The sequence below is a fragment of the Rhincodon typus genome, chromosome 17 (assembly GCF_021869965.1).
Source record: "Rhincodon typus isolate 14 chromosome 17, sRhiTyp1.1, whole genome shotgun sequence".
In the NCBI taxonomy this organism is placed as follows: domain Eukaryota; kingdom Metazoa; phylum Chordata; class Chondrichthyes; order Orectolobiformes; family Rhincodontidae; genus Rhincodon; species Rhincodon typus.
Window position 1 is genome coordinate 6,659,147 of NC_063348.1, and position 26,827 is coordinate 6,685,973.

Genomic DNA, 26,827 nt, shown 5'->3' on the forward strand with positions numbered 1-26,827 from the left:
GGCCCCCAAAATTCTTATTAAAGTCACTGGTTTCTACAACTGTTCAACTATAACTATATAACATCTAGCAGGCAACTGGTAAATTGTTTGCTACTGGTACTTCCTATTCCCTAGTTCACAGTATCATGGAATCCCTACAGTGTGGAAGTAGGCCATTCGGCCCAGAGACCACACCAAACCTCCGAAAAGCATCCCACCCAGACCCACACCACACCCTCCCTTCATGTAACCCTATGTTTCCCATGGCTAATTCACTTACCTGCACATCCCTGGACACCATGGGCAATTTAGCATGGCCAATCCACCTAAACTGCACACCTTTGGACTGTGGGAGGAAACCGGAGCACCTAAAGGAAACCCACGTATGGAGAACGTGCAAACTCCATGCAGACAGTCGTCCGAGGCTGGAATCGAACCCAGGTACCCGGTGCCATGACACAGCAGTGCTAAACACCGAGCCAGTGTGCCGCCCCTCAGTTTTGTTTCTCAAGCTCATGTATTGTCTGACCTGCTGTGAATTTAGCAAAAAGCAAAAGGAGAAGCAGAAGCAAATAAAAAAATGAAATACTGTGGATATTGAAAATCTGACAAACAGAAAGCAGAACATCTTGCAATATTTATCCATTGATGCATGCTAAACAAAAATATCAGGACATAGTCATATGACATCAGATTTTTCTTAAATAGCAAGATTTGTATGCAATTTCCACCTTGAGTAACAAACAAGCCTGAAAACTCAACCCAGCACCATTGTGCATTTGGAATACATCAAATACGTCTCTAATCACCGTGTATTAAGATGTCATGAAATATTTCAAAATTTCATAGTTTCTGGATGCGCTACAAGCTTGCTGTTGAAATAATTATTACAAAATTTATTCAAGTATCACTTCACAATATATTAGACTGTTGTTTTAATAAGAATGAACAATTACAATTTACAAATTTGATTCTGTGTCAAAAACAGTATACAGGCTATTCCAATAAATTCCTTGGAAGGCGTGATCTTTTAACATGACATCTGGCCTTAGTATAACTTCATTTTGTTCCGCCAACGTTGAATTTAACCTTTCACCAAATTAATTTAAGCTGTCAGGGTGCCCTCATGTGCTTACATATACATTCTGACTTTCGCAGCTCCCAGAGGATTGAGTGTTTTGGATCCAGACAAACAATGCTCAGGTGTTTGCACCAATTACTGGCAACCAGGTTTCCAATCATCAACGTCAAAGTTCAATCAAAGTCAAACTTACAACACAGCACCTTATGATGGATTACAAGAATCTAGTCAAATCACTTGTTAAGAACAGCTGTTGTTCAGCAAACGTTACACAAGATGAGTGCATGTTCACAGGATGTACCCCTCACAATAAACAATATGAAGCATCTGAAACCTGCCGAGTTGACACTCTTTCAAAACAAAAATACTCAGTTCATGCTTGGTCAGTAAGCTATCTGGAAAATAATATTTTCTTTTTTAAAAAAAACTTTTGAAAAGTTGTTTCTCTTAAAGTCCAAACCATTCAGTGACGCCTCCTCGCCGTGGGTCTGCTTTCTGTTTCTGCTTCTCATCTTCCAGAAACTTATTTTGGATATCTTCCATAGAGCCTGGTTCAGGAGTTTGATCTTTTTGAGGAAAAATGTCTGGAAATTTGAAAGTCTGACCTTGGGCCTAAATAAAATAAAGAACGAACATTTTTATACATTAAAAACGTTTGATGGTTGAGTGGAGGTAATCATCCAATATATATGTAATTTTTAGACTGCTTATACTTTATTGAAACACTACAAATTTGAAATTAGCATATCATTAAGACAGGTATTTATATTAGGCGCTGCAGAGTTTTGCAAGTAGCAACTGCACCTGCAATTCCTAATATGGCAAGTTCCTTGTCTCAACAGTACAATCACCACATGGTGATAAGGACCAATATCTTCAATCTATTCTTTCAAAAGGGCTGAGTGAGGACAAACAGAAAAAGTTTAAATTTCTGGATGTTTTTTAGCATCCCGTTACAGTGCAGGGATCCACAGACAAGGGCAACAAGGTACAACAGAACAATGCAACAAATCACAACAGGTAATTTCTAAGACACCATCACTTTATCTGTCAAGTTCCACTGCATAACAACCTGGAAATGGACCAAATAATGACACATGCCAATTGGTATCCAAGCTCTACAAAGTGACTGGAATATTCTTCATCTCCAAAAGTCTTGCCATGTATCAAAGCAGTTTGCCTTTTTTTTCATTTGAATGGTATTTGTCAAGTTTATGATACTTTTCTATGGTTTTAGAACAGATTAATTTAAGCTGTTGTGAACTGGTTGGACCCAAACGTTGTTGAACTGACAAACCACATGTAGATAACCTGCAATGTAAACCAGCATATGTGGGATGCAAAGTCAAGTGCTGCAGCACTTTGATAATTTTTCTGCAATTGCACTTTTTTTCCATCAGTAATTGATGGCATATTTCTACTCCAAATTGGTTTCAGGATACTTACATCATCTGATGCATTAAAGAGAAAAAATGCTTCAGTAAAACAAATAAAAATGCTTCCCATCAAATTTCATGGTCAAAGTGTTTCTCTCTTTCAGGCCAATGGCCTTCCAAAATACCAACAAGAGTTTAAAGTGAAACAGTACATATATTGAAATGGGATTAGCTTCGTGATAAAAAGTATTTGTTTCATTTATGCACTAACCTGTTAATTATGTTGTTATTTCATTATTATTGCTGCATTATACAGCAGCCTGACATGCTACTTTTCTGAAATGGTTTCCATTTACCCAAGTTAACTTTGTTTTGTTAAACCTACAGAATCAGACAAATGTCATCAAGGGTTGCCTTATTTTGAAACCCTATCGTAATTCACATAATTAGCTGAAGACTGGCATCTATGATGCTGGAGGCCTCTGGAGCAATAGGTCAGAGGCTCTAAATTCCGTGGTGAGTAGCTCAGATCTTGCCTAATCTATAAAGATACAAGTCATGAGTATGATAGAATACTCTCCACTTGCCTGGATGGCTGCAGCTTGATGGGCATCCCATCCATCACTGCACAATTACATACACCATAAACACTTACTCCTTCATCACCGATGTTCAATGGCATAGTGTGTACCATCTACAGCATGCATAGCGGTAACTCAACAAGACTCCTCTGACAGAACCGTCAAAACTTGCAACTTGATGGGATCAACATCACCTACAGAACCCACCAACCCCTCAACTCATAACAACTTGACTCGGAACCACACCACCAGTATGTCAGTTCAAAATCATGCAACTTCCTTCCTAATGACACAGTGGGTGTCCCTACAATCCAGGGACTGCAGTGATTCAAGAAGGCAGCTCTGGAGCGAAACTGGAGATGGCAATAAATGTTGGCCAGCCCAGTGGCACCCACATCCCATGAACAAATAAAACAAAATAATGGTGGTATTAATGGCCTCCTTCTGTGCTATATAAGTCCAAAGTTTCTATGTTAAAGCTTTAGGAGATTAGAATTGCTAATTGCACAGATGTTAAGAACCTGATACCCAAGGTTTTGTACTTGTCAACAAATTAATTTATTTGACATTATTCAGAAGTGAAAATTGGCCAGAATTGCGCTGATTCACTGTCCCATGTCAATACCGGGTGAGGGCAGAATCAGGTTTGACACACTGCGATCAAAGAACCTGATAATGTTCACCAACATAACTCAGTCACAAATACAAAATAGCAGCCGAGAATGCTTAAAACAAAACACGTTTATGATTAAGCTTACCAATAAAAACCAAAGTCTCAAGGAAGTTACCAGTAATTCTACTCCTAAGACCTGGAAAATGGACTTTATTCATTTTTTGTCACATTATTACACAATAAGTTTGGAAATGTGTTTATGCCCTGAAAGTCTGAGTAAAGTACCAAAACTGAGGTTTACTTAAGGTTTTTATAATGAGGATGTCACTACCCATTTCAAAAAGATTTCTACTTAGAAGTATCAGAAACTCCAAGTGTTAAATTAATTATTCAACAGATTTAATTGACCTTTAAGGCAGTCAGAATTGTCTGGCAAAAAGATGTAAAAATGAAGGCTTCCAAAAGCCAATACCAGACCATGCAGTTCAGATTCCATACCGCAAATTTCAAACCGCACTTTCTTCCTGGGAGACTGGCTAAATAATTCACTGCAATTTGCAGAGAGAGAGAGATGTGGACAACAAATTGCATTTCTATCCTTTCTTTTAGTTCAATCTCTAGTTCTCTTCTTGAGATCGAACAGAAAAGGCTGAGCCTGCTGAACTACTGCAACAGTGTACACAAAAGGTGAAATCAACTGTAGCATTAATGTTCAAAGATGCGGAAGGTCATGTTACTGGATGAGTAAATTAGAGTTCAAATCTCTCCATGGAATTTTGAGAATTTGAATTCTCAAAATTTACAAAGAAAAACTGGTCCCAATAGAAATGACCATTAAAATCTTGCATTGCTCTAACAAGCCAACGGAAGGGAAAACTATCATTCTTATCATTATATGAATTCAGTCTTGAACCAAGATGGTCAATTTAAAGGTACTCTTCAGTTGCTAGCCTTCAACAATAAATGTAGCCCTTGCCTGTAATGCCTACATACAAAGAATAAATATTTAAAAAGCTGCTTTGACAGATTGACTTAATAGCAGTCTTAAAGACTTTTGGATCAACACATGAACAAGAAGGCAGAATTCTTGAGGTCAGCAGGGCCACAATTTGAAGTCTATTAAATGATATTTTCCCTTGCAATACTATTTCAAGTTCAGCACTGATAGTTATGTGATTAAATATCATACTGTTATGATTCTGGTCACTGCTGTGCCATGTTAATTCTTGTTTGGTTTAATTACTATTTTAATAATCACATCTATGATAGCATATTGTAAGGTCCTTTCCCACCACCATAAGCATTCCCACTTTCAAACTTTCTCTCATTTTTCTCCCTCTACTGACTGAAGCTCTACCTCCTGATTTCACTACCCCCATACTAAAGTATCATGTCTGATGTCTGTTTACCAGAATGCAGCATTTGGTGTCGGGTCCCCAAACCCTCTTCAGCTTCCACACTGTAGGGATTCTATTCTACTCCATTCTATTCTATTCCACAGACTAAGCACAATCTAATTAAATCATGAGAAAGGCTCAAAGGGCTGAAAGGCATCCCCCTTTTCCTATGTTCCTAACGTTGTGTTGACAGCAACAGTACTGTTTCAATTCAAGCTTCAGTCAACTTTTACAAGCCAAATACAAAGGTTAGCTCTCACAGGCAAGCCTACATAACTTATACACTTAAGTGAGACTTTATGTGCAGTAGTTGCCAATAACAGTGCACTATGAATGAATGTTTTTTTGTCTGTATTGCATGCTGAATATCAGCTGTATGCCATCGCTACAGAAAAAAGAATTTCATGCTCCAGACACTTTAATGGATTAAATGACCAAAACATTTATGCAAAAACAAGTAGTGACAGCAAACTCCTGAAGTCAGTCCAAATAACACAGCAGCTTGAATACCTTCCTGAAATGGTTAAAACAGTCAAATCCAACGGTTAAATCCTTCACAAGTCATTCAAATTAACAAAATGGGAAGCAGCCACCTAATTAATACTGGTCTGTCTTTCATGCAGCTATGGACTGTAGCCATCAAGAGCTAATGACAGAAATACTTAACTCTAAAATTGTTAAAGTTAGGTCTGAACAGGGGGTAAATGGTGTATCAAACTGATTCTTACATTCAAAACTGCTATGTAAATACAACGTCTGAAAGAAGTCAGTCTGCCAAACAGAGGAACTTTAATCAAAAACTGGATAGCAAATTCCACAACAGGTGCACAAAACATGCTGATATTTATGTCTCATGTTAGACAACTGCGGCCTTGTTTATATCTTGATTAGATGATCAACAAAGCTCAATGATGTACATTAATCATTTCTATCACAACACTTACTAACCAAGTTACAAACATGTGCAAACAATTAACAGTGCTTAATTGACTGACATTTTCATTACATGAGCAAAAGAACTCCAGAAATGAGGTGAGACTGACTGTCCCTGACACCAAGCTTAATGTGACCGAGTGTGGCATCAAGGAGCCCTAGCTAAACAAGAGCTAACAGGAATCTGGGAGAAAACTCTCCAAATGGTTGGAGTCATGCCTGGCACAAAAGAAGATAATTGCAGTTTTTGAAGTTTTCAGAATGGTCTGAAAGATCACTGGACACAAAACGTTAACTCTATTTTCTCTCCACAAATGCAGAGTTTCACCAGCAATTTCTGTTTTTGATTACTGCGCAGAATTTATCTTTGATCGATTTGAGGAGCTACAAGGTCAGGTGACCAAACGCTTGGTGAAAAGAGTAGACATTAAGAGGAGCTTTGAAGAAGATTGAGATTTATGGAGGTAATTCCAGATTTTAGGGTAGAGGCAGCTGAAGGTTCAATCACCAAAGGGAGAGTGATGGAAATCAGGATGTACAAGGCACCAGAATTGGAGGTACAACAATATCTTGAAGAGTTTCATGACTGTAGATGATTACAGACGAATATCAAGGCACTTTCAGACTGTAAGCCAATGTAAGTCAACGAGCAGGGGGGTGATGAGTACCAGAATGTGGTGAGTGTTAAAATGCAGGCAGATAAATTTTGGATTAGCAGAATCTTCTGTGGCTTAAAACCTCTCTAAGTACAAGCACCACAAGTCCAATTTCTAAGATTAAAGGTAGACCACACTAGAGGCGGAGAGATGGGTGTTGGCATGGATGTTCACGGCAGCAAGAAAACCTTAACTTCCATACAAAACATTTTACATCCTTCATGGCTTTCATTTCAGTACTGCATCCTTCCAAAACCATGCCTTCTCTTTCATACAATGACAAATTGACATCCCCTGAACAATATATCCAATTTGGAGATACATGAAATAGATAGGGTTGACCAAAACAATTTTCAACCTGAAGATTCACTGTGGAAATTCGGCCCTGCAGACAGTACTCCATTCTTGTACCTAGAAGGTACTATATTTGTCAACGGAAGATAATGGATGCTATTTGACAGCCTTACGCACAAGACGAATGCCTACAGATCGATCATGCAACAAGATCAATGGCTGTCTGCTACATTTCCGAAAGCACTTAAGACAGATAGACAATAAAACTAAAATGACATTTTTGCCAGCAGTGTCCTTGAAACAAGATCTATAATTCTAAATAGAAAAGTTTATATGTTTACAAAGGAAACTGATGCCATCTCAAGCAACACAGTGTTTGAAGGAAAGGAATTTCTCCATTTTACATATTCCAAGACAAATATAAGTAGTAAACTTTAAAAGAAAAAGAGATTTCAAAGCTCCCAACTACTTAACATGGATGTAAGCCATAGTCCAAAATAATCATTATCCAGCCCAGGCGTGTCATAACACAAGGATCAATGATAATAAAATTAGGAATGTGAGGGGCTGCTCAAGGAGGTAGGAGAGGAGAAACATGTTGAGTACAAGCTCATTAAGTTGAAGAAGTGCAACATCCTAAACCCACCTCAAGCATTATGATTAGCAATCCAGTTTAGCAGTGTAAGTCCCACAGTGCAGATTCTTCAGTATTTCTGGATAGTACAGTTGGTTTAATAGGTCAATTCCAAAGACCAAACATCAAATTCAACTCCCAATCTGTACTAGATTAGTTCACAGACGCAACAATGGCAGTACAACTAGCCTCAGTGCTTGGCAGAACGGGAAAGAAACCCACAATTCTTGTTTTTGATAAGTACCTAGCAATGAATTCTGGAAAGTGGACTTGCTTGGATATTATGCGAAGGCAGGATTGCACTCGACTGTGACACCATCAATAATCAAATAAATTATCAACTTCCTTGTTATGAATTAATAATAGCCACTTCAAGTGTATACTTAGAAAGGCTGTAAGGGTGTGTGAAGACAGACATAGCAAAATTCAGCACCAAGCGGGGGGAAACAAAAAACAAATGAGACAGAGTCAGAGCAGAAAATCTGCAGGGATCATCTACACTTCATTTTAACTTTGCACTTATTTTCATCAATCACTACTATCAATTATCCTACATCCTACCTATTTAAGAGTCTGCCCAGGAAACAATGCATAATTCCAAACATTTGCTCTTTTTTAGTCGCACATTACTGGTGTCAATAGTGCACAGCAGTGTTTTAACATTACTAATGTCTGCTAATGTATTTAAAAAAAACATGTTTTCCATCACATGGCAATCTGGGCATTGGATAAAATTACCTTGTTTGTGCACTGCTTTGAATGCATAATGGCCCAGTTCAAGAGGACCAAGAGGGAAAAAGACTCATACAGCAAGATGTTCTAAGCTTTACTAATAAAGGCAGCTATTCAGATGGAAATTAATACAAGAATGGGACTCAGCAAAATAAACCACAAAGACACAGTCCACAAATAATAGTCACAAAAGGTCAACTGTGGCTCAACAGTTAACACTTTTGCCCAAGTCAGAGCTGTGGGTTCAATTACTATTCCAGAAAGTAGAGGACAAAACCTAAGCTGACGGGGTCCTGGGTCAGAAATGCCACATTTCAGGTAAGATATTAAACTGAGGCTTGATTGCCCTGTCTGATGGATACCTTAGCACTATACTGAGGAGGAGCAAGGCAGTCTCCAGGTGTTCTGATCAATATTTATCCCTCAGCAAACATCAATAAAATAGATGATCTGCTCATTACTGAGCATACCCAACCAGCCTGTTCATGAAACTGACAATACAGTGTTCAACATTAGATGTTGTCTAATTGCAGAGCTACATGTGCTGGATAATCCTGAATTTGCAAGGAATTACGCAGTTACTCAGTTTAGGGCTGTCAGTGAAGCATGCAGTGTGTACTAGAAGCTGGACATAGTAATACACAGGTCCCAGTTCTTTGCAGACAGACAGATCATACGCATGCAATGCACATATTTCAAATGAGCAAAATAGGTGATAGCCATTCGCTGGTTCATTTCTCAAGGTAATCTTTACTGATCAAAGTTTAAAATTTAAGCACAGCCTAGGAGTGACCCATCAAACATCACTAAAAGGTACATGTTCCATGGCAATACCTCTAACATTGACACAAACCAAATCAGCACTCTTCTCTCATGCAGTATGAATGATGATTTTCCCCATGAGGTTGTATTCTTGTGGAAGTGTCCAGATGTGGACAAGAGAGAGAGCTTCGACAAAATGTTCCTTGCTTCAGCAATACTTACGGTCTCATTGTCGATTTTGTCCTTTTGTGAAAATGGACCAATATATATAGCCATTTGTAGTGGTGGAAATAACTCTATAGTTATGATCCTACTAGGATAGTTAATTGGTTGTTCATGACAAGATGTGAAAGCACCATATAAATGCAGGCTTTTGTGAATGGAACTGTGATGACAAGAAAAATTTATGGAATTAGGATTTTTAGGATGGCATTTAACATTGCAGAAGCAATCATAAAGCAGAGAAAAGCAGGGAAGTGCACTCTCTCATCAGAAAAATAGGAGTCCACAGAAGAACTAAGTAGTTGAGTAAAAGGCTATTGCTGAGAGAAACAAAAAGAGAAGATATAGAAGAAAGATGCTGGACTGAATATCAGATAGGTGACAGTAAAGAAAAACTTACTCAAAAAGAGGAACACAGCACACACAATGAGGGGAATAAACAGAAAAATGGAAGACAATAACGGGGTTTTTTTCCCTCTTACTGAGATTCAAGATTAGTTTTAGTTTAACGTTTTGATACTGAAAATCATCAGTAGTATAGTGTTTGCTGCTCCTTTTCCTCACTAATGTCAACACTTCAATAAACAGGAGCCAAAAGTAGGCTTGACCGTTGCAACTGGCAGGGTTTGAAGGCTAATAAAATAACCCCAGAATAATAATAAATCATTGCATAAACACTTTGCTTTCCAGTCACACATGTAGCTTAGCATGGAAAAGGATACACAAAAGCGTGCTATGGGCCACAGTGCAGCTTTCCAATCATCATGTACTCCCACAGGAACAAGTGTCACTGTAACCATGCCCCACACACTCACACCACTTATGCATTCTATACACTTACACAGCTGAAAATGGCTTTCCTATTACATTCCAAGGACATGGAGCACAAAAAAAAACAGGAAATAAGATTATAGCATTTACCGAAAACATCCTGTTACTGTAAACAACTGCTATAGTGAAAGCACCTGCTGGTGGGATTTGTCAGTTAACAACTTCTACTATAATGTTAAACCAATTCATGTTTCAGACAGATTTAAAAAGTTGTTCTCTTTACTTCTCTTTGCCAAAGACATTTTATCATAACAAGAAGTTTTCTTTAAAAAAAGACAGATCAATATTCTTGCAAAAATGTGAATCCTCACAGGTGCTGAAGTCTGTTTTACATTTTATTGTTAAGTTTCAACCTTAATATTTACAGAACGATCCAAACTTTAAAATTGAGATCTTTCACCATCCAAACATTTGACAGACCACCAGTATGCAACATCTGTGGTGGTGGCCCTTAATCTAGCAATCAGAAAAGTACTTTTCTTCCCATTTTTACAGCAAAGCTGGAATGCTTGTGGAAGGCTAAACACTCTTATTTAATTTTACGTGATGATTTAAAATTCATAAAGCTGAATCAAATACTCATGCTGATGAAGAACGTATAAGATGACATTGGCTTGAGGAAGGTAGTGCCCCAGACAGATGTGTAAAACAAAATTTGCAAGATGCAGAGAAATCTTGCAATTCAATGCAAAACGACATTGCTCGTAAGGGAAATAAAGAACCACAGAAAAGGAACAGCTGTGATATCCATAAGTCAGTTCACTGGTAACTTGTGAGTAAAGTTATACTTCAGATCAAAACTTTCATCTCTGGTTCTCAGCGCATGGTGTTTATGCTATTCACTAACACAAAGCCAATGAAGTATTAGATAAGAATGCATCTTAAAAGGATTGGTCTGATGGCGCACTATGTTGCCTTTGTGCTTTGGTTCCAGCTCAACTGAAAACAATACATTTGCTAATTACACTACTGCAGATAACAAGGTGTAGAGCTGGATGAACACAGCAGGCCAAGCAGCATCAGAGAAGCAGGAAGGCTGACGTTTCGGGCCTAGGCCCTTCTTCAGAAATGTATTCATCCGTGGGTGCTCCGACAGTGGCCACATGGCCAATGGCGGCGGGCACATTGTGGGGAAGGTCCTGGGTAGGGTTGGGGATTTGGGAGGTGGAGGAAGCCCGTTTTGGGTGGTAGGCACCAGTAAGTTTACTGTACTTATGGTTTTTAGTGTCCAATAAAGCTGAGTAGAATTGTGAGTTCAGGTTGTAGATCCTATGAAGAATAAAAAACAGGAGAGGTCCTTTGCAGGTCTGGGAGAGGGAGGCTCTGAGCTGGGGTGGGCTTGATTGTAGTGCCAGGAGATGCCGGCGCATTGCTGCGAGTGTGTGTTTCAGGAGTCGCAGGGAGAAACGCTTCTGAAGGATCACTACGGCAGTGCAGTTTTAGAATGATGATACAATGATTACGCTTTTTCAACGAACTATCAAAAGGAAAATGCTTCCAGTGATTAGACTGTAATGCATCAGTCAACCCAGTGGGGCAAAGGCTTGGAGAAAGCACCAAAAACTAATTTGTGGAGGTGGCACATGTTTTGTGTCCCATTCACATGAATTTGCTCTCATTATTTCTGTTTCCTTATAACAGAATAGAACTGAAATTTGCATTGTATTTGTTATACATTTAAACGAGAACCTTTTTTTCACACTGTTCAGTGGAGCTCAAAGAAAATTTCAAGTAATTCATTATTAATCACTTTTTCACACAGAAACAGATAATCGACTTCCAGGCAAAGTATGAAAACAACTGAAAATTGACAGAATAGGTATTTTTTCCTCTGACCATTTTAACTGAAGGATGTCCAATTAATAGGGTGTTACATCTTTAGATTTGAGAGGAGAGTGGTGTTGTAGGAGCACAAAATCAAGTTACGAAATGAATTCTTGAGGTAGAGAGAGAGATGGGCAAGTTCCTTGGTCTACTATTTTCTACTAATATAGATGGATAGGCTCTTTAACATATCAACTAATCAAACTCAACCATATCCTAACGCTCTCATTCAGTTAAGACCTACCACAAAGCCTGTTTAGTCATACTTACGTTCCCTTTAGAGGTCAAAAGTAACAGCTATGCGCTTATAAAGACAAGCACACAAAATCAGTGAGGAAAAAAAATCCCCCAATAACACTCATCAAAAATGAATCTCCTATCCCGTAACCACAGAGTTGATCATCATCTGCACTGAGCAATTGTCAACAAATCCATATGATGCCACTCCGAATGTAACAGCCCTATTTTCTGAGGCTGGGCTTCTATATATCTGATTTATGTACTAGCGTTCATATTAGATATCTGTTATTTCTCCGGCAGCAGTGGGTTTTGACAGTGTGAGATGCTTTAAGGATTACACAGTACAGAATAAATATGAAAGATAGTGTGCTTCCATCTAGTACATAGACAGAAACAGCCAGCCTAAAGAAAAGCAGGAAGAGCAATTTGCTTAAGACAATGCTGCCATCTAGAGGACAAAAGCTTTAGATTACAGTTACCAATACATTCTATTGTAAAACAGTCAGAGTCACAGCACGGAAACACACCCTTTGGTCCACAACCAGACATTCCAATCTGAACTAGTCCCATTTGCCAGCATTTGGCCCATATCCCTCTAAACCGTTCTTATGTATCTATCTAGATGCCTTTTAAATGTTGCAATTGTACCCGCCTTTACCACTCCTCTGGCAGCTCAATCTATACTTACCTTCAATGTACAGTTTTGGATTTTACCCACTCCAAGGAAAACACCCGGAGCTATTCACCCTATCCATGCCCCTCGCGATTTTATAAACCGCTCCGAGATCACCCCTCAACCTCCGACACTCCAGGGGAAAAATGCCCCAGTCTATTCAGCTTCTCCTTATAACTCAAACCCTCCAGCTCCACCAACATCCTTGTAAATCTTTTCTGCACCCTTTCAAGTTTAACAACATCCTTCCTATAGAAGGTCTCTAATGTGCACTGAAAGTACACATACTGTCACAGTGTCCTTTTGATGAATGAATAGAAATTGATTTGTAAATGAACTATAATCTACAATAAGAAACCTTCCACATAAAAAGCTGAAGGGACATGCAAGCCAAAGTGTAAAATATCAACACTATGACAGTACACAAACAATCCAGAGACTAACTAGGCTTTAAGAATCTGAATCTAGAGAGCCTGGTATTTTGTGATGTGGATGTAGTAGAAGTGTACCAACAGATCTGCAGGGAGATGACAACATGGAGATACAATGCTGTAAAGATATCCTCGACCCAATTTGTATCTGGGATCAGGAAACATGAGGGATGCAGAACCCATCCTGAAATGACTCAAGGCATCTACTGCATTACAAGATCCATCAATTGCTAGTATTTCCCCGTATCATTCCAATTAAATTCATAAGAAAACTGGCCCCACATCATAGGAAGAATTAAGCAACCAATTGTTGCACAAGAGCTTGGCAACTCGAATCGCACTTGGGTTGTTTTCTTCACAGCAGAGAAGAAAAGGGGCTATCTGTTTGAGGTATATAAGATTATGAGGGGCATGATGGAAGAATATCAGGGTGAATCGGAAGCAGTTGTCCCCCTTAGTAAAAAGTGTTGATAACCAAGTGGCATAATTTTAAGGTGAAAGGCATGAAGTTTGGGGAAGGACGTGAGGACATTTCCCCTTCAAGTGGTGGTGCAAATCTGGAACGCACTGCATGGGAGGATAGTAGAGGCAGGAAATCTCACAACCTTTAAAAAGTATGTGGATGAGCACTTGAAATGTCATAATATTTAAGACTAAGCGCTGGCAAGTGGGGTTAGTACAGATAGGTGATGGGGTTTTTTTTGTCGGTGCAGACTCAATCGGCCGAAAGACCTCTTCTGTACTGTAAGATTCCATGACTCATGAGGAACAGACCATCTCACTGAATGGAGATATACCATATCAGCACTTCCAATAAAGCAGGTCTTAGTGTCGCTACCATGAAGCAGCAACAGCAATGAACAACAGACATCACAATTCCAAATTGGACCCACATAACTATAAAGAGCACAGTTTCTTAATCCTAAGAAATTTCAGGACATTTTTCATTTGAGAGTATACCACAGAGTATACGGAATAGCTTAGAGCTCAAAAACAGCTTTAAAATTCTCTCTGCAATCATTACACACGCAGGAAGATAAGTTCCAATTTTTTTTTAAATGACCTCCAAATACCTCAAAACAAAACAAACTAGAATGCAACACGAATGCCTTTAAATGCATGTTCCAAATCAATGACCAGTAAGAATTTTTTTTTTAAATATCAGTACAGCATTCTTCAGCCCAAGCGCAACTGCAGAATTCATGACCCTGAATTAACAGGTTACGGTGTCAAGCTGAAGACTGAGCACATCATATAGATTGACTCTCCAGCCTCGGTACTGAAAGACTGGAAGAACATTTCTCAAAGACCACTTGCCGGATCAAGAATACATAGAAAAACTCCCTGCCTTTTTTCCGAAGAGTAAAAGCAGTTCTAATGTTTTGGCCAAACCTTCCTCATGAAACAACAGCACCAAAAACAGATTAATTGGTTATTCTGAAATCGCACTTTGGGAAAAAAAATGTCAAGGCTTTATTCAAGAATGCAAAGGAAATTTAGTAGAATGGTATTAGATATGTAGAGAAACTGAAGAAATTGGGATTGTTCTCCATAAAACAAAGACTGAGGAGAGACGACAGAAAATTCAGAAGTCTTGATAGAGTAATTAAAGACAATTGATACAGAAACTTTCTACTGGTAATATGGTCAGTAACCAGACAAACAAATTCAAGTTAACTGATAGAAGAGCCACGATTTTTTTAATGCAGTAATTTACGGTGACCTGGAATGATCTGTCTAAAAGAATGGTGGAGGTAAATTTAACTTTCAGGATGATTTGGATAAGTACTTGAAAGGGGACACAATACAGATTATGGAGGAAAAAAAAGAAGTCTAATTGGATTGTTCCTTCAACGAGACAGCATAGGCACAATGAGTTGAATGACCCCTGTACAACACCATTCTATTATTCAATTCATTGCTATTAGTGGGGCTTTCCTGCACCTTTGCAACATCCTGAGGTTATAATAATATGAATTTTCACTTACAAACAACCAAGGTTCTCATTTGATTCTTTAATGTTTCATTCAAGCAATATATATTATACACATTCAAGTAAGAGTAAAATCTCATTCATTTTAACATAGTTCAAAAGAGCCTTGGGCAGTATTTTGTTCAAACAATTGTACAGACTGACAAATTACAATATTCAGCTGCCGCATGAAATGCTGAAATGCACACAGTGTTGTAACTGGAATGTTTTTCACTAGACAGCACTTTTTGAACCTAATGAATCTGAACATGCCTTCCAAACCGGAATGACATAACTTACGAGGAACAAGGTGACATCTCAAACAGAAGGTCAGCATTTGTGGCTATGTCCACATTCTTTTCCATTGGGATACAAGATGCAGTTGACTGCAATATAACACATACACTAAACCAAACTGAGATTTAATCGTGAAATGCAAAAGAACTACAGGGGTCTGGGAACATCCTGAATAGAAATTGCTCGTTTATTTTTAAAAGAAACATCTTGAGAAGAAAATTGTATTGTTACAGAAAGCCTCTACACACATTCCTATTTAGAATGCTCAACTGACAATCAGCAGTGTGTGCCACATACTGCACTGGAATCTCAAATTTTTTGCTACGTCTACCCAAAAGGGAAATGAACGCATTAAGAAGTGCTTTAGCTCACATCGTATTAGATTTAGGCTGAGAAAAAAGGAGGCTCAGGGTATTGCCTCTCAAGAGATACCAAGCTCTCTCACAGTAAATAATGTTGATCCCATAGTGACCTGCCAACTTTGCTCGGGAGATGTTCAGTGTGTTCAAGCAATGTGCTGCGCGTTGCCTTAAAATACAGAATTGAAAAGATAAGCAACACAGTGTGGAAGACTTCAAATGTCAGCTTACATCACCGGAAACACTCTTGGTTCTGTGTCAGCTCATGAGTTCAAGCCCCACTGCAAAGGCTACTATTGAGGAAATGTGTTACATTGTCAGACCATTCAGTACTCCAATAAAATATGAAAAAAAAAGACCCCATTACACCCATTCAGGTGGACAGAAAAGATTCATGGCACCTCCAAGGAAGGGTTTGAGGAAATGTCACCAGATCCGAAACATTAACTATGATTTCTCTCCACAGATTCTGCCAGACCTGCTGAGTTTTATCAGCAATTTCAAGAAATGTCCCATGGCCTGACCAACATTTATACTCAAACAGATTAATCGATCATTTAGCTCACTTCTGTCTGTGGGACCTCACTAAACACAAATCAACAGTCACATTTTCTTGCTTAATAACGGTAACTACTCTACAAGATAATTCATCTGCTATGATACACTTTTGGATATTCAGAGGGATAAAGAAGTGCCGTTCTTTTTCATTTGCAAACCCTCAGGTGGACTAGGTGTTTAACGTCAATGTTACTTGAACTTCAAAGCAGCTTGTTGCACACTCAGTGGTTTGTGACATCAGCAAAGGCATTACGGGGAGCTTATTAAAATCTAAACTGCAGATTCTTTAATTCTCCCCCATTTCTGTAAACATCTGACTATGTACTTCCCTCATAATGGGCCATTCCACAGTCAAAAGTGAAGACAAGTGAGTCATTGGGGTCAACCTAGACTGAATCCTCTTCCTCAGAGAACTATTTAAATGTCTAAAATCAGAAACCTTGGGCTTAACACACAATCAGTGAGAACTTATGCTTCATAAGATTTACTCGCTTCTTTTAAAGACAAAGTCTTTTACCTCTCTTTCTTATTTTATTGCCAATTATCAGTCTCTGAAACTGCCCCACTCCATCACTCAGCAGCTTGTAAACAAGTGAGCAAACACAACACTTACTGACCTGACACGCTGCTCCAACTAAGCTTATGAGGATTTTTAAAAATTGCTAAAATAAAAATTAATGTTTCCTGTTTACCAAGAACAAGCTGCTCTAGGGAAGCCTTAACCTTCCTCTTCCCCAGCCAGTCATTTAATTCTGAATCATCTGCCAGACATTTTTACCACTGCCCTGTGTCCAACAAAACAGCTTTCAGCACTACTCACCACATTCTTTGGACATTTGCTCTCTTATTCAACTGTTGCTCATATGAAACACAGAGAACCACCACCCACGTTCAGCTCTCTCTAGCACTGTTTGTATAGAGAGGACAATGATCTTCAAGGACATGGGAGAAATATAACCTTTTACTGTCAAGTCTTTATGAATATATTTTAAAAACTCTGAGATTTGATGATGCAGTAAGTAAAAGCATTAATGTCAAATTCAGCTAAACAGACTGGTTTAGACAGAGGGACGGGAGTAGTTGCAGGTTTTGCTCGAGGAAGTCAGGCACCGCAAAATAACAGTACGAAAGGGGGCTAGTTGTTCACCATGTCTGTTGTGGCTCTTCGAGTGAGGTATTGAATTAGTCCCGGTCCCCTCCTTCTATGGCTTTGTAATTTTTCTTTTCAAGTAGACATTCACTTCCCTTTAAAAATCATGACTCAATTGCCTTACAAACCTTTTGAGGTTGTGCAGTCCAGATTACAACAATAGGCTCCATTTAAAAAATCTCCTATTCCTTCCAGCTTCACCTGACAATTAGAATCATAGAGTTACATAGCACCAGATCCAACTCATCCACGCTAAGCCAACATCCTAGACTGAACTAGTCCCATTTGCCAACATTTGGCCTATTTCCCTCTAACTCTTCCTATTCATGTAACCATCCAGATGCCTTTTAAATACTGTAATTGTACCCACCTCCACCATCCCTCTGGCAGCTCGCTCCATACATGCGCCACCCTCTATGTGAAATGGTTGCCTCTCAGGTCCCTTTTAAATCTTTCCCCTCTCACCTTAAACCTATGCCCTCTAGTTGTAGGCTCCATTACCCTGGAAAAAGACCTTAGCTATTCATCCTATCCATGGTTTCAAAAAACTTCTTTAAAGGTCATCCCCCAGCTTGCGACACTCCAGGGCAGAAAAGCCCAGCCTATTCAGCCTCTCCCTGTAGCTCAAACCCTCCAATCCTGGAAATGTACTAGTAAATCTTTTCTGAGCCCTCTCAAGTTTAATAACATCTTTCCCATAGCAGGGAGACCAGAACTGAATGCAGCCTAACCACTCTCCTGTACAGCCACAACATGGCATCCCAACTCCTATACTCAATGCACTGAGCAATGAAGGCAAACGTGTCAAATGCCTTCTTTATCACCCTGTCCACCTGCAACTCCACTTTCAAGGAACTATGCATCTGCACTCCAAAATCCCTTTCTTCAGCAACACTCCCAGGGCCCTACCACTAACTGTACAAGTCCTGCCACGATTTGCCTTACCAAAATGCAACACCTCACATTTATCTAAATTAAACTCCATCTGCCACTCCTTAAGGTCCCATTGTAATGCAAAATAACCTTCTTCACTGTCGACTACATTACCAATTTTGGTGCCACTTGCAAACTTACTAGCTAAACCTCCTATATTCACATCCAAACCATTTATATAAATGACGAAAAACAGTGGATCCAACACTGATCCTTGCTGCACACTACTGGTCACAGGCCTCCAATCCGACAAACAATGCTCCACTACCACTCTCTGTCTTCTACTTTCAAGCCAAATGTGTATCCAATTGTCTAGCTCTCCCTGAATTACATGTGATCTAACCTTGCTAATCAGTCTCCCGTGCATTGTTGAATGCCTTGCTGAAGTCTATATAGACAACGTCCAATGCTCTGCCTTCAATCTTCTTTGTCACTTCTTCAAAAAACTCAATCAGGGCTAGACTGGAGTCTGTTCGTATAATTTTTTGACATGAGCTGTAAATGAATGACTGCTCACACTTAATGAATGCACTTCCACTCAAAAAAGTAAGGTTCACACTGACCCCTCATCTCCAGCAAGTGCCAGCAAGACCTAAATTCACAAAGAAAAAAGGCAACTTTGGAGTTGTACCAGATTTGGTTAAGCATTTTAAAATGTAAGTATCCTAAAAGTATAGAATTCCAAGCATTTCCCACAATTTCTACTGTAAATAATGCTTGCACAGTACAAGGTGCAGCCTTAGTTAACAAAACTACAAATTTAGCTACTTAGATGATAAATAAGATTTCTGAAGAGGACCCAAAATGTTAACTGTTTCTCTCTTCACAGGTGCAACCAGACCTGCTGAGCTTCTCCACCATTCATTGTGTTTGTTAAATGGTCAACAAAATGTTTCACTGAAATGTAGCACATTATGTATGGCAATAGAATGCCTTTATTTAATGACATATGTGCATTTTGTAAAGGATAGAAATTGATTTGCTTCTGAGGAATAGTACACAACTTTTTTGGTATCAAGTAACAAAGCATTTAATCTGTACATAGGCAATTAAACTACTGGGCATTGTAGTTTAGGTTAAAAGCTGAAGAAAATCTAATCACGTACAACATTTGAGAACTGTGGCAAGTAAGATAGAAAGAGATTGGCCTTCACTTACCAACTGAACATATGCGACTTTATAATCAGGACGCTTCACCCTTTGATTTTTATGGTTTCTCTTCTTATTAGTACCTAAACAGCAGTTTTGAGTGATCATGAGAAGATAAATTCAGTGGATGCACCCCAGTACAATATATTTGAAGAGAAGTTAATAGTATTATTCAGAATGCTTTCCAACAACACATTGATTAAACCAACTGTCTTTGTCCCTGGCTCACAAAACATGCTGCTCTCAGCAGGTTTGTGATCACCATTTCACCACTATCACTTAGCCATCTGTTCTTCCAGACAGGTTTCCCAGCTTTCAACTTAAACCTGTCTAGTGTCGCCAGACAGTTGAATGCTCATTACAAGTTGTTTGTCCTGCTTCCCTTTTAAACTTAAGGTATCTCTCTGTAACCAACAGGCTTCTTAAGAATTTTGACATTCTTCTCTGATATGACCAATCTCTATAATATTCCTTACAACTCTTTCTGCCATCCTCCATTCCTTTGCAGTACAAAGTAGGAAGGAGTCAGATTCAACCCCAAACCCTGGTCAAGTCAGCTGACCACAACAGTAGACAAGCTAAAATTGATCATTACATCCCAGTTAGCAGCTTCAAAAAAAAAGCAGTTCTGAATTCTGATGCCCTAGGTGTTCACACAACATTCCTTGAGAAAATGGGACAGCAGCAACATAAATACAAAATTGGTTGAGTGACAAATAGGAAACAAAGTAAATTAAGTCAGTACTTTTAAGGCTGGAGGAAGGTTGGCAGTGGAGTTCCCCAGGTCAGTTTTGGGACACTTGCTTTTCCCGATGTGTATGAACAGTCTAGACCTTGGCGTGCACAGGAAAGTAAGAAAATGAAAAAAAGATTTTGACAAGTCGGTGGAGTGGGCAGATAGGTGACAGATGGAATTCAAAGCAAAGAAATGTGAGGTGACATATTTTGGCACAAGGAAACAGCATAAAATAAAGGGTGCTACCCTAAAGGATGTGCAGGAGCAGAAAGACCTGGATACAGATGAGGATAAGTCAATAAAGTTGGCAGGACAGGTAGAGCAGTTACTAAAGTTGGCAGGACAGGTAGAGCAGTTACTAAAGTATACAGTACCATAGCCTTCATTAACAGGGATACAGAGTACAGAAGCAAGGAGAGTGTGATGAACTTGTCAAATACACTAGTTAGACTTCAACTGGAGTACTGTGCACAATTCTGGGTGTAATACTTTAGGAAGGACGTGAATATATTTGAGAGAGTTCAGAAGACACTTCCAAGAATGGGTCCAAGGATGACGAATGAGTTATGAAGACAGACTGGAGAAGCTGGGACTGTTTTCAATGGACAGGAAAAGGCCAAGAGAAGATTTGATAGAAGCTTCCAAAATCATGAGGCAGATTGGACAAAGTAGATAGGGAGAAACTCACTATTACGAGGGGGCATAGTTTTAAAGTCAGTGGAGGCAGATATAGGGGAGACATCAGAGGTAGGCTCTTTAATCAGAGAGTGGTAGGGGCGTGGAATGCGTTGCCGGAGAGGGTAGTGGAGTCGGCCTCATTAGGGGCATTTATGCAGCTATTAGATAGGCATATGGATGCTGGTATAAGGTAGGAGTGGAGGCTAAATAGACCTTGGGATTAGGGTAAAGGTTCGGCACAACATCATGGGCCGAAGGGCCTGTACTGTGCTGTGCTGTTCTATGTTCCATGTTCCATGTTCTAAACCCTTTCCCTTATAAAGGGATTGAGAACAAGAGAGCACAGATATAAGGCAGAATGCAAAAGAAGCAAATGTGCTGTGAGAAAGAATATTTTTCAGGGTAGTTAGGATCTGCAAAGTGCTACCTAGCAGTGTGATCGAGATAGCTTCAACTGAGATATTCAAGAGGAAATGAGCTAATGATTGAAATAGAATGATATTCAGGGATATGGAAAAATGACAGGAGAATGGAACTACATCAGAATGCTCATTCAGAAAGCCAGTGCAGATACAACATGCTGAATAGCCTCCTTTTGAAACGTAATAGCTCTGTGATTGTGTCTCCAACTGTAAAAGCATTTAGTCAGTATGGATTTGGAGTGGATGGGACAAAGTTGTAATGTTCCATCCCTACAAAGCAGTTGTTCCAAACATTAGCTCACCCACCCAGACAGACAAGGCACCCGACAATATTAATCACTCATCAGGAAATGGCAAGATTTATGGCCAATGTTAAAGAAAGGTTCACTGTAATAGTTTGGAGGCCATTCTTTTAACCAGCATTGCCAGTTACTTACAGTATTGTATTCTGGTCCTCACTGCAGCTACTGGGACACTATAGATGCTTTGTAGGTAATTCTTCACATCAAATTTTGTCATCCTGTAAAACACAGGTTTGAGATCGAAGATGTTTAAAAAAAGAGGTTAATGTGTGGAAAAAGAAATGAGCAAATGCTTTCCCCACACTTAGGAATTAGAGGCTAACAAAATTATTCAACTTCAAAACAAGAGTTCACAACTTTGACCAGCAATAGTAAATTAGTCATTAATTGATAGTAAAGTACTAGCTCAATACATTGCTGTGTGATAGCAAATGCTTATACCCTAGATCTTGCACACTTCCATTAACTGAAGCTTGTAATTTTCACATTCAGAAACATCTACAATACCTTAACAGCTCACACAGGGCCTCTAGTGGCAAAAACCAGCACTATTAGGCAATAATCAGAGAACATATTAAACAAAATGACTGGAAGTGCACACATTTTAATCATCAAGACGTATGCTTTTACAGATTGCACAGGACTTTGCCAAAAATCCAGGTGGAATCAATCCAGCAATAGCCCTCTCAATAAATCAGAGCAGCCACCATGAGCCAGTGTCACATTTCTTACAAGCCCAGAGCAGAGCTGGTTAAGGTTGAGGAGCAGTTCACCCTCTCAATGAAAGAGTTGAGCATCCTAGGAAACAGTATTGAATACTGATGCCTTTAAACCAGGACTGTGCACATAGACCCACATGATTTGAAGTTCTAATAGCCTTCGATTTCGCTGACTACATTTCTAACCCCTTCTACTTACTCCATAGGAATCCTAAACTGGACTGTATTCTCTGGCTGCTCCCTTCCAGGCCTTACAAGGGTCATAAAAAAGTTGGTTCGAAATATCCGGAGCTGAGGGTTTCCAAGTTGATATAACGGATAGCTGTGGGGACATAAATGATGAAATTTGAATATGTATATAATACTAAAGAAAAACAGATATTGCTGGAAAATCTCAGCAGGTCTGGCAGCATCTGTGGAGACAGTTAATGTTTCGGGTCCAGTGACCCGTCTTCAGAACTGATGGGAGCTGGAAAAAGGAAGGTATTCATACAGAAGATGGAGGGAATGGGGAGTAAATGATAGGTGGAGATAGAGCCCAAATAGACAGAAAAACAGTTGGACAGACAAAGGAGTGGTTAAATGTCAGTGTGGAGGAATGAATAGCTGCTAATGGGGACAATTAGTGACTGACAATGGTTTGTGTGTGGTAGCAGCCTGTGTAATGACAAGGCCTGGTGAGTGGAGGTAGGTGAAAGCATGGGCAAAGGTGCTCAAGCCCTAAAATTGTTGAAATCAATATTAAGTCCAGAAGGCTGGAGGATTCCAAAGCTAAAAATGAGGTGCTGTTCTTCCAGCTTGCTCTGAGCTGTGCTGGAGTACTGCAGCGAGCCTGACAGTGATGTTGGCCAAGGAACACGATGGTGTGTTGACGTGGCAAGCAACCGGAAGCTCAAAGACTTTTTCGCGGACAGAACATAGATGTTCCATGAAGTGGTCACCCAGTCTGCACTTTGTTTCCCCAATGTAGAGGAGAGCACATTGTGAGCGGCAATGTGAAGTGCAGGTAAAGGGAGGTGTGGGGATGTTTGAGAGTGAAGGAGGAGTGGAGCAGGGTGTCCAGAGGGAACAGTCCTTGCTGAAGGCTAACAAGTAAGGGGAGGGGAATGTGTGTCTGGTGGTGGCATCCCACTGGAGGTGACAGAAATGGTGGCTAATGAGCCTCTGGATTTGGATGCTGGTGGGATGGTAGGTAAGGACAAGGGGATCCTTTCGCTCTTGCGGGAGGGAAGAGAGAGGGTGAGGGCCAAAGTGCAGGAGATGGGTCAGACCCAGCTGAGGGCCTTGTCATCAACAGTTCTCAATGAACAGGTCAACTGCAGCTAAAAGGCCATGGGGAGAGGTCCAGGTGGAGGTCGAATGTTGGAGGTGGGCATAGAGCTATGTGAGATGGGGAGAGGACTAATGTCCAAAGAAATGGGCACGGAGATGAAGGAGACAGTAGAAGAGTTCAACATCGTGTCGTGCCCAAAATTAATTCGGGTGGGGATGCAGAGGGATAAAACTGAGACCTTTGCTGAGTACAGAATGTTCAGCATCAGACAGCAGAAGGTCCGAAGGTTTAGTAAATACACATTGTTGGCACTGAATGCAAATATGCACAATCCTTGTTTAAAAATCTTTCTTCCTGCTGCCATATTTTTATGGTATTCATACATTAATATTTAACACTGACATTTCCTATCTAAATTCTGATGGGATGTTAAACTAAAGCCATCAAACCTCTTACCATGGGATTCTCTAGTTGTCCTAGCCAACATTTATTGCACAAATAGCATTGTGGAGATAATTGAAAATAAATCATTTATAACACAAAGAGGCCAGTTGACCCATCAAGCTCATATAGATTACCACTTAGCTCATTAGTGTTACGGGATGCACCAACAAAGTAAAAGGCATTCTATATCTACAGGCATGCTCCTTAAGTTCAGTGGAATGATCATCAAACTGAAGCAGTAATTCTATTTCTTTCCACAGATGCTGTGACATTTTTCCAGCAATTTGTTCTTGTTTCATACTTTCCACATCCATGGTATTTTGATTCTGTATTTGTGCTTGTTCATTTTTTTAAAAAATCTAATTGAATTGCCTTCTACAATGAATCAGTCAATTCATGCTGCCCTTCTCCGTGAGCAAACTTTTGACTTCTCCCATCCACAATTCCCTCAGACCTGAGGATTCCAATCCTACCAAGAGCTATTCATCCTAACTCAACCCCCCTTAAGGTTTCCCCTTACAGTTACACTTATCCTTCTTCCTTTTTTCCACTCTAACCCCATCACAAATACGACAAGCCAAGTGCTCAACCTCCTTCCCCTGCTCCCTGGTTAGATTTCTTCTCATACGAAGCTTAACTATTCTACATCTCAGCTCTTACTGTGCCCCTCCTAAATAATCACAGTTTTCTATCTCCACAAGCCCCCCCTTCCTTATGTTTTCATCCATCATTCTTCTACACTCTCTCTCAACTTCCCATCCCATTTGATTCCTTTAGGTCTCCCTTCCTCCTCCCGATCCCTCAAATTCCCACACCTAGGCAACTACCTTATAAACAAGACTGACCTGTAAACCCAAATATCCAATGCCAACAGAAATAAATCTGCACTAAAATCCAAAGTACAGGTCAGTTTGTTGCCACTACAACGATAAACAATCCAACAGATACAGATTTGATTGACTGCCATGCATACTGCCAGAATATTTCCCAGATTCAAGTCATTTATCACATTTCTTTTCATATTTAATTCAAATCTAAAGGCAAACTTGGTAGAACCAAGGAGCATTGACGTTATCTGATCGTATTCATAGCGCACCTATAGGATTAAGTCAAGCAATTTCTAGAAGACACAAGGTAGACAGTTTAAATGAAGAAACAGATCTTAGGTCAGAACTATAATTCTTATTGTAACTTAGAATAGAACCCATACAGATCATATTATTCCATAAACACTTTAAGAAATGCACAGTATGTTCAATTAATTAAGAGAAGAGGGGCTATTCTCAGCATCCTGGCTAATATTTAGCCTTTATTCAAAATCATTAAAACTTATTATCTAGTCATTATCTTGATGCTAATCTTAACTGCTAATGGGACCTTGCAGTGCACAAACTGCATGCCATATTTTCTAGGATTCCAGAATGACTACACTTTAGAATTTCTTCATCTGAGGTAAAGTGCTTTCATTTTTACTAAGATTGTAAAACGTGCTATACAAATGCAAGGTTTTTTTTTGTGGGGCAAGTGCAATTCAATCCACCTGATGTTTAATATACTACTAGGGCCTTTCTCAATAGAATCTAGCTAAATGCCAAACAGTGCCTACGACAAAACCACTTTTGGAACCCAATATTATTACAGTTCAGTTTAAAATAAGTATTGCAATGGTGCCTTTTCTAATTCATTCATGGAATGTGGGCATTGTTGGTTAGATGAGTATTTATTGTCAATCCCTAATTTCCTAAACTGAGTGATTTACTAGGACATTACAGAGCATTAAGAATCAACAACATTGCTGTGGGTCTGGAGTTACATATAGGCCATACCAGGTAAGGATGACAGATTTCCTTTGCTAAAAAATATTAGTGAACAAAATGGGTCTTTACAACAATCAACCGTGGTTATACAGTGGTTACTAGTAGGTTAGCTTTTCAGTCCAGATTGATTCATACGGATATCCCCAGAACATTAGTTAGGGCTCTGGATTGCTAATCCAGTGACACGACTGCTACTGCCTTCTGTCATTCAGCTGCAGGAACCAAAAACTGCCGCATCCTCCTTTGCAGTTTTAGAACTTTGAATGGATTTAAGGACTCAAATGACATTACTATAATTTTTCAATTTCACAACATATTCCTGCCTCACAAAGGCCAGCCTGTATATCATGCTAACATGCTAAATGTACAGATTTACATCAAGTTCAGTAATTTGATGATCTTGACCAGAAGTTAGCAAACCACTTAGAGAAGGCAAAAGGTAGATGTGTGGCCAAGGCGTGGATCTGTCCAATTCACTGGGAAATTCCCTAACAAATTACCTGCTTCATGAAAGCTTTGCAGCAAGCATTTAAACTGGACAGATGTTTTGGACTTGTTGCAAGACCATGTCAAATTGCAGTAATGAAAATAGCAAAGACTTTGAGAATTGGTGGGCTCATGATACAGAAAGGAAGTACATAAACTTTATCTCTTAAACTAGCTATCTCTTTCCAAATCCTGGCAAACCCACATCACACTTCTATCTAAGATAATAAGGTGTAGAGCTGGATGACCACAGCGGGCCAAGCAGCATCATAG

The 26,827-nt window shown here is 39.5% G+C and overlaps 1 protein-coding gene across 1 annotated transcript in view; it reads right to left on the minus strand.

Annotated features, from left to right (window-relative positions):
* Window positions 1–899: 899 nt before the first annotated feature.
* Window positions 900–26,827, minus strand: part of mrpl23 (mitochondrial ribosomal protein L23) — a 41,283-nt gene continuing 15,355 nt past the window's right edge. Inside the window, exons 2-5 of the mRNA XM_048607052.1 lie at window positions 22,734–22,856; window positions 21,951–22,033; window positions 19,687–19,760; window positions 900–1,672 (exon numbers count right to left, since the gene is read on the minus strand). Coding sequence (XP_048463009.1) covers window positions 1,508–1,672; window positions 19,687–19,760; window positions 21,951–22,033; window positions 22,734–22,856 — 445 coding nt within the window. The 3' untranslated portion in view covers window positions 900–1,507. The remainder of the gene's footprint in view (window positions 1,673–19,686; window positions 19,761–21,950; window positions 22,034–22,733; window positions 22,857–26,827) is intronic.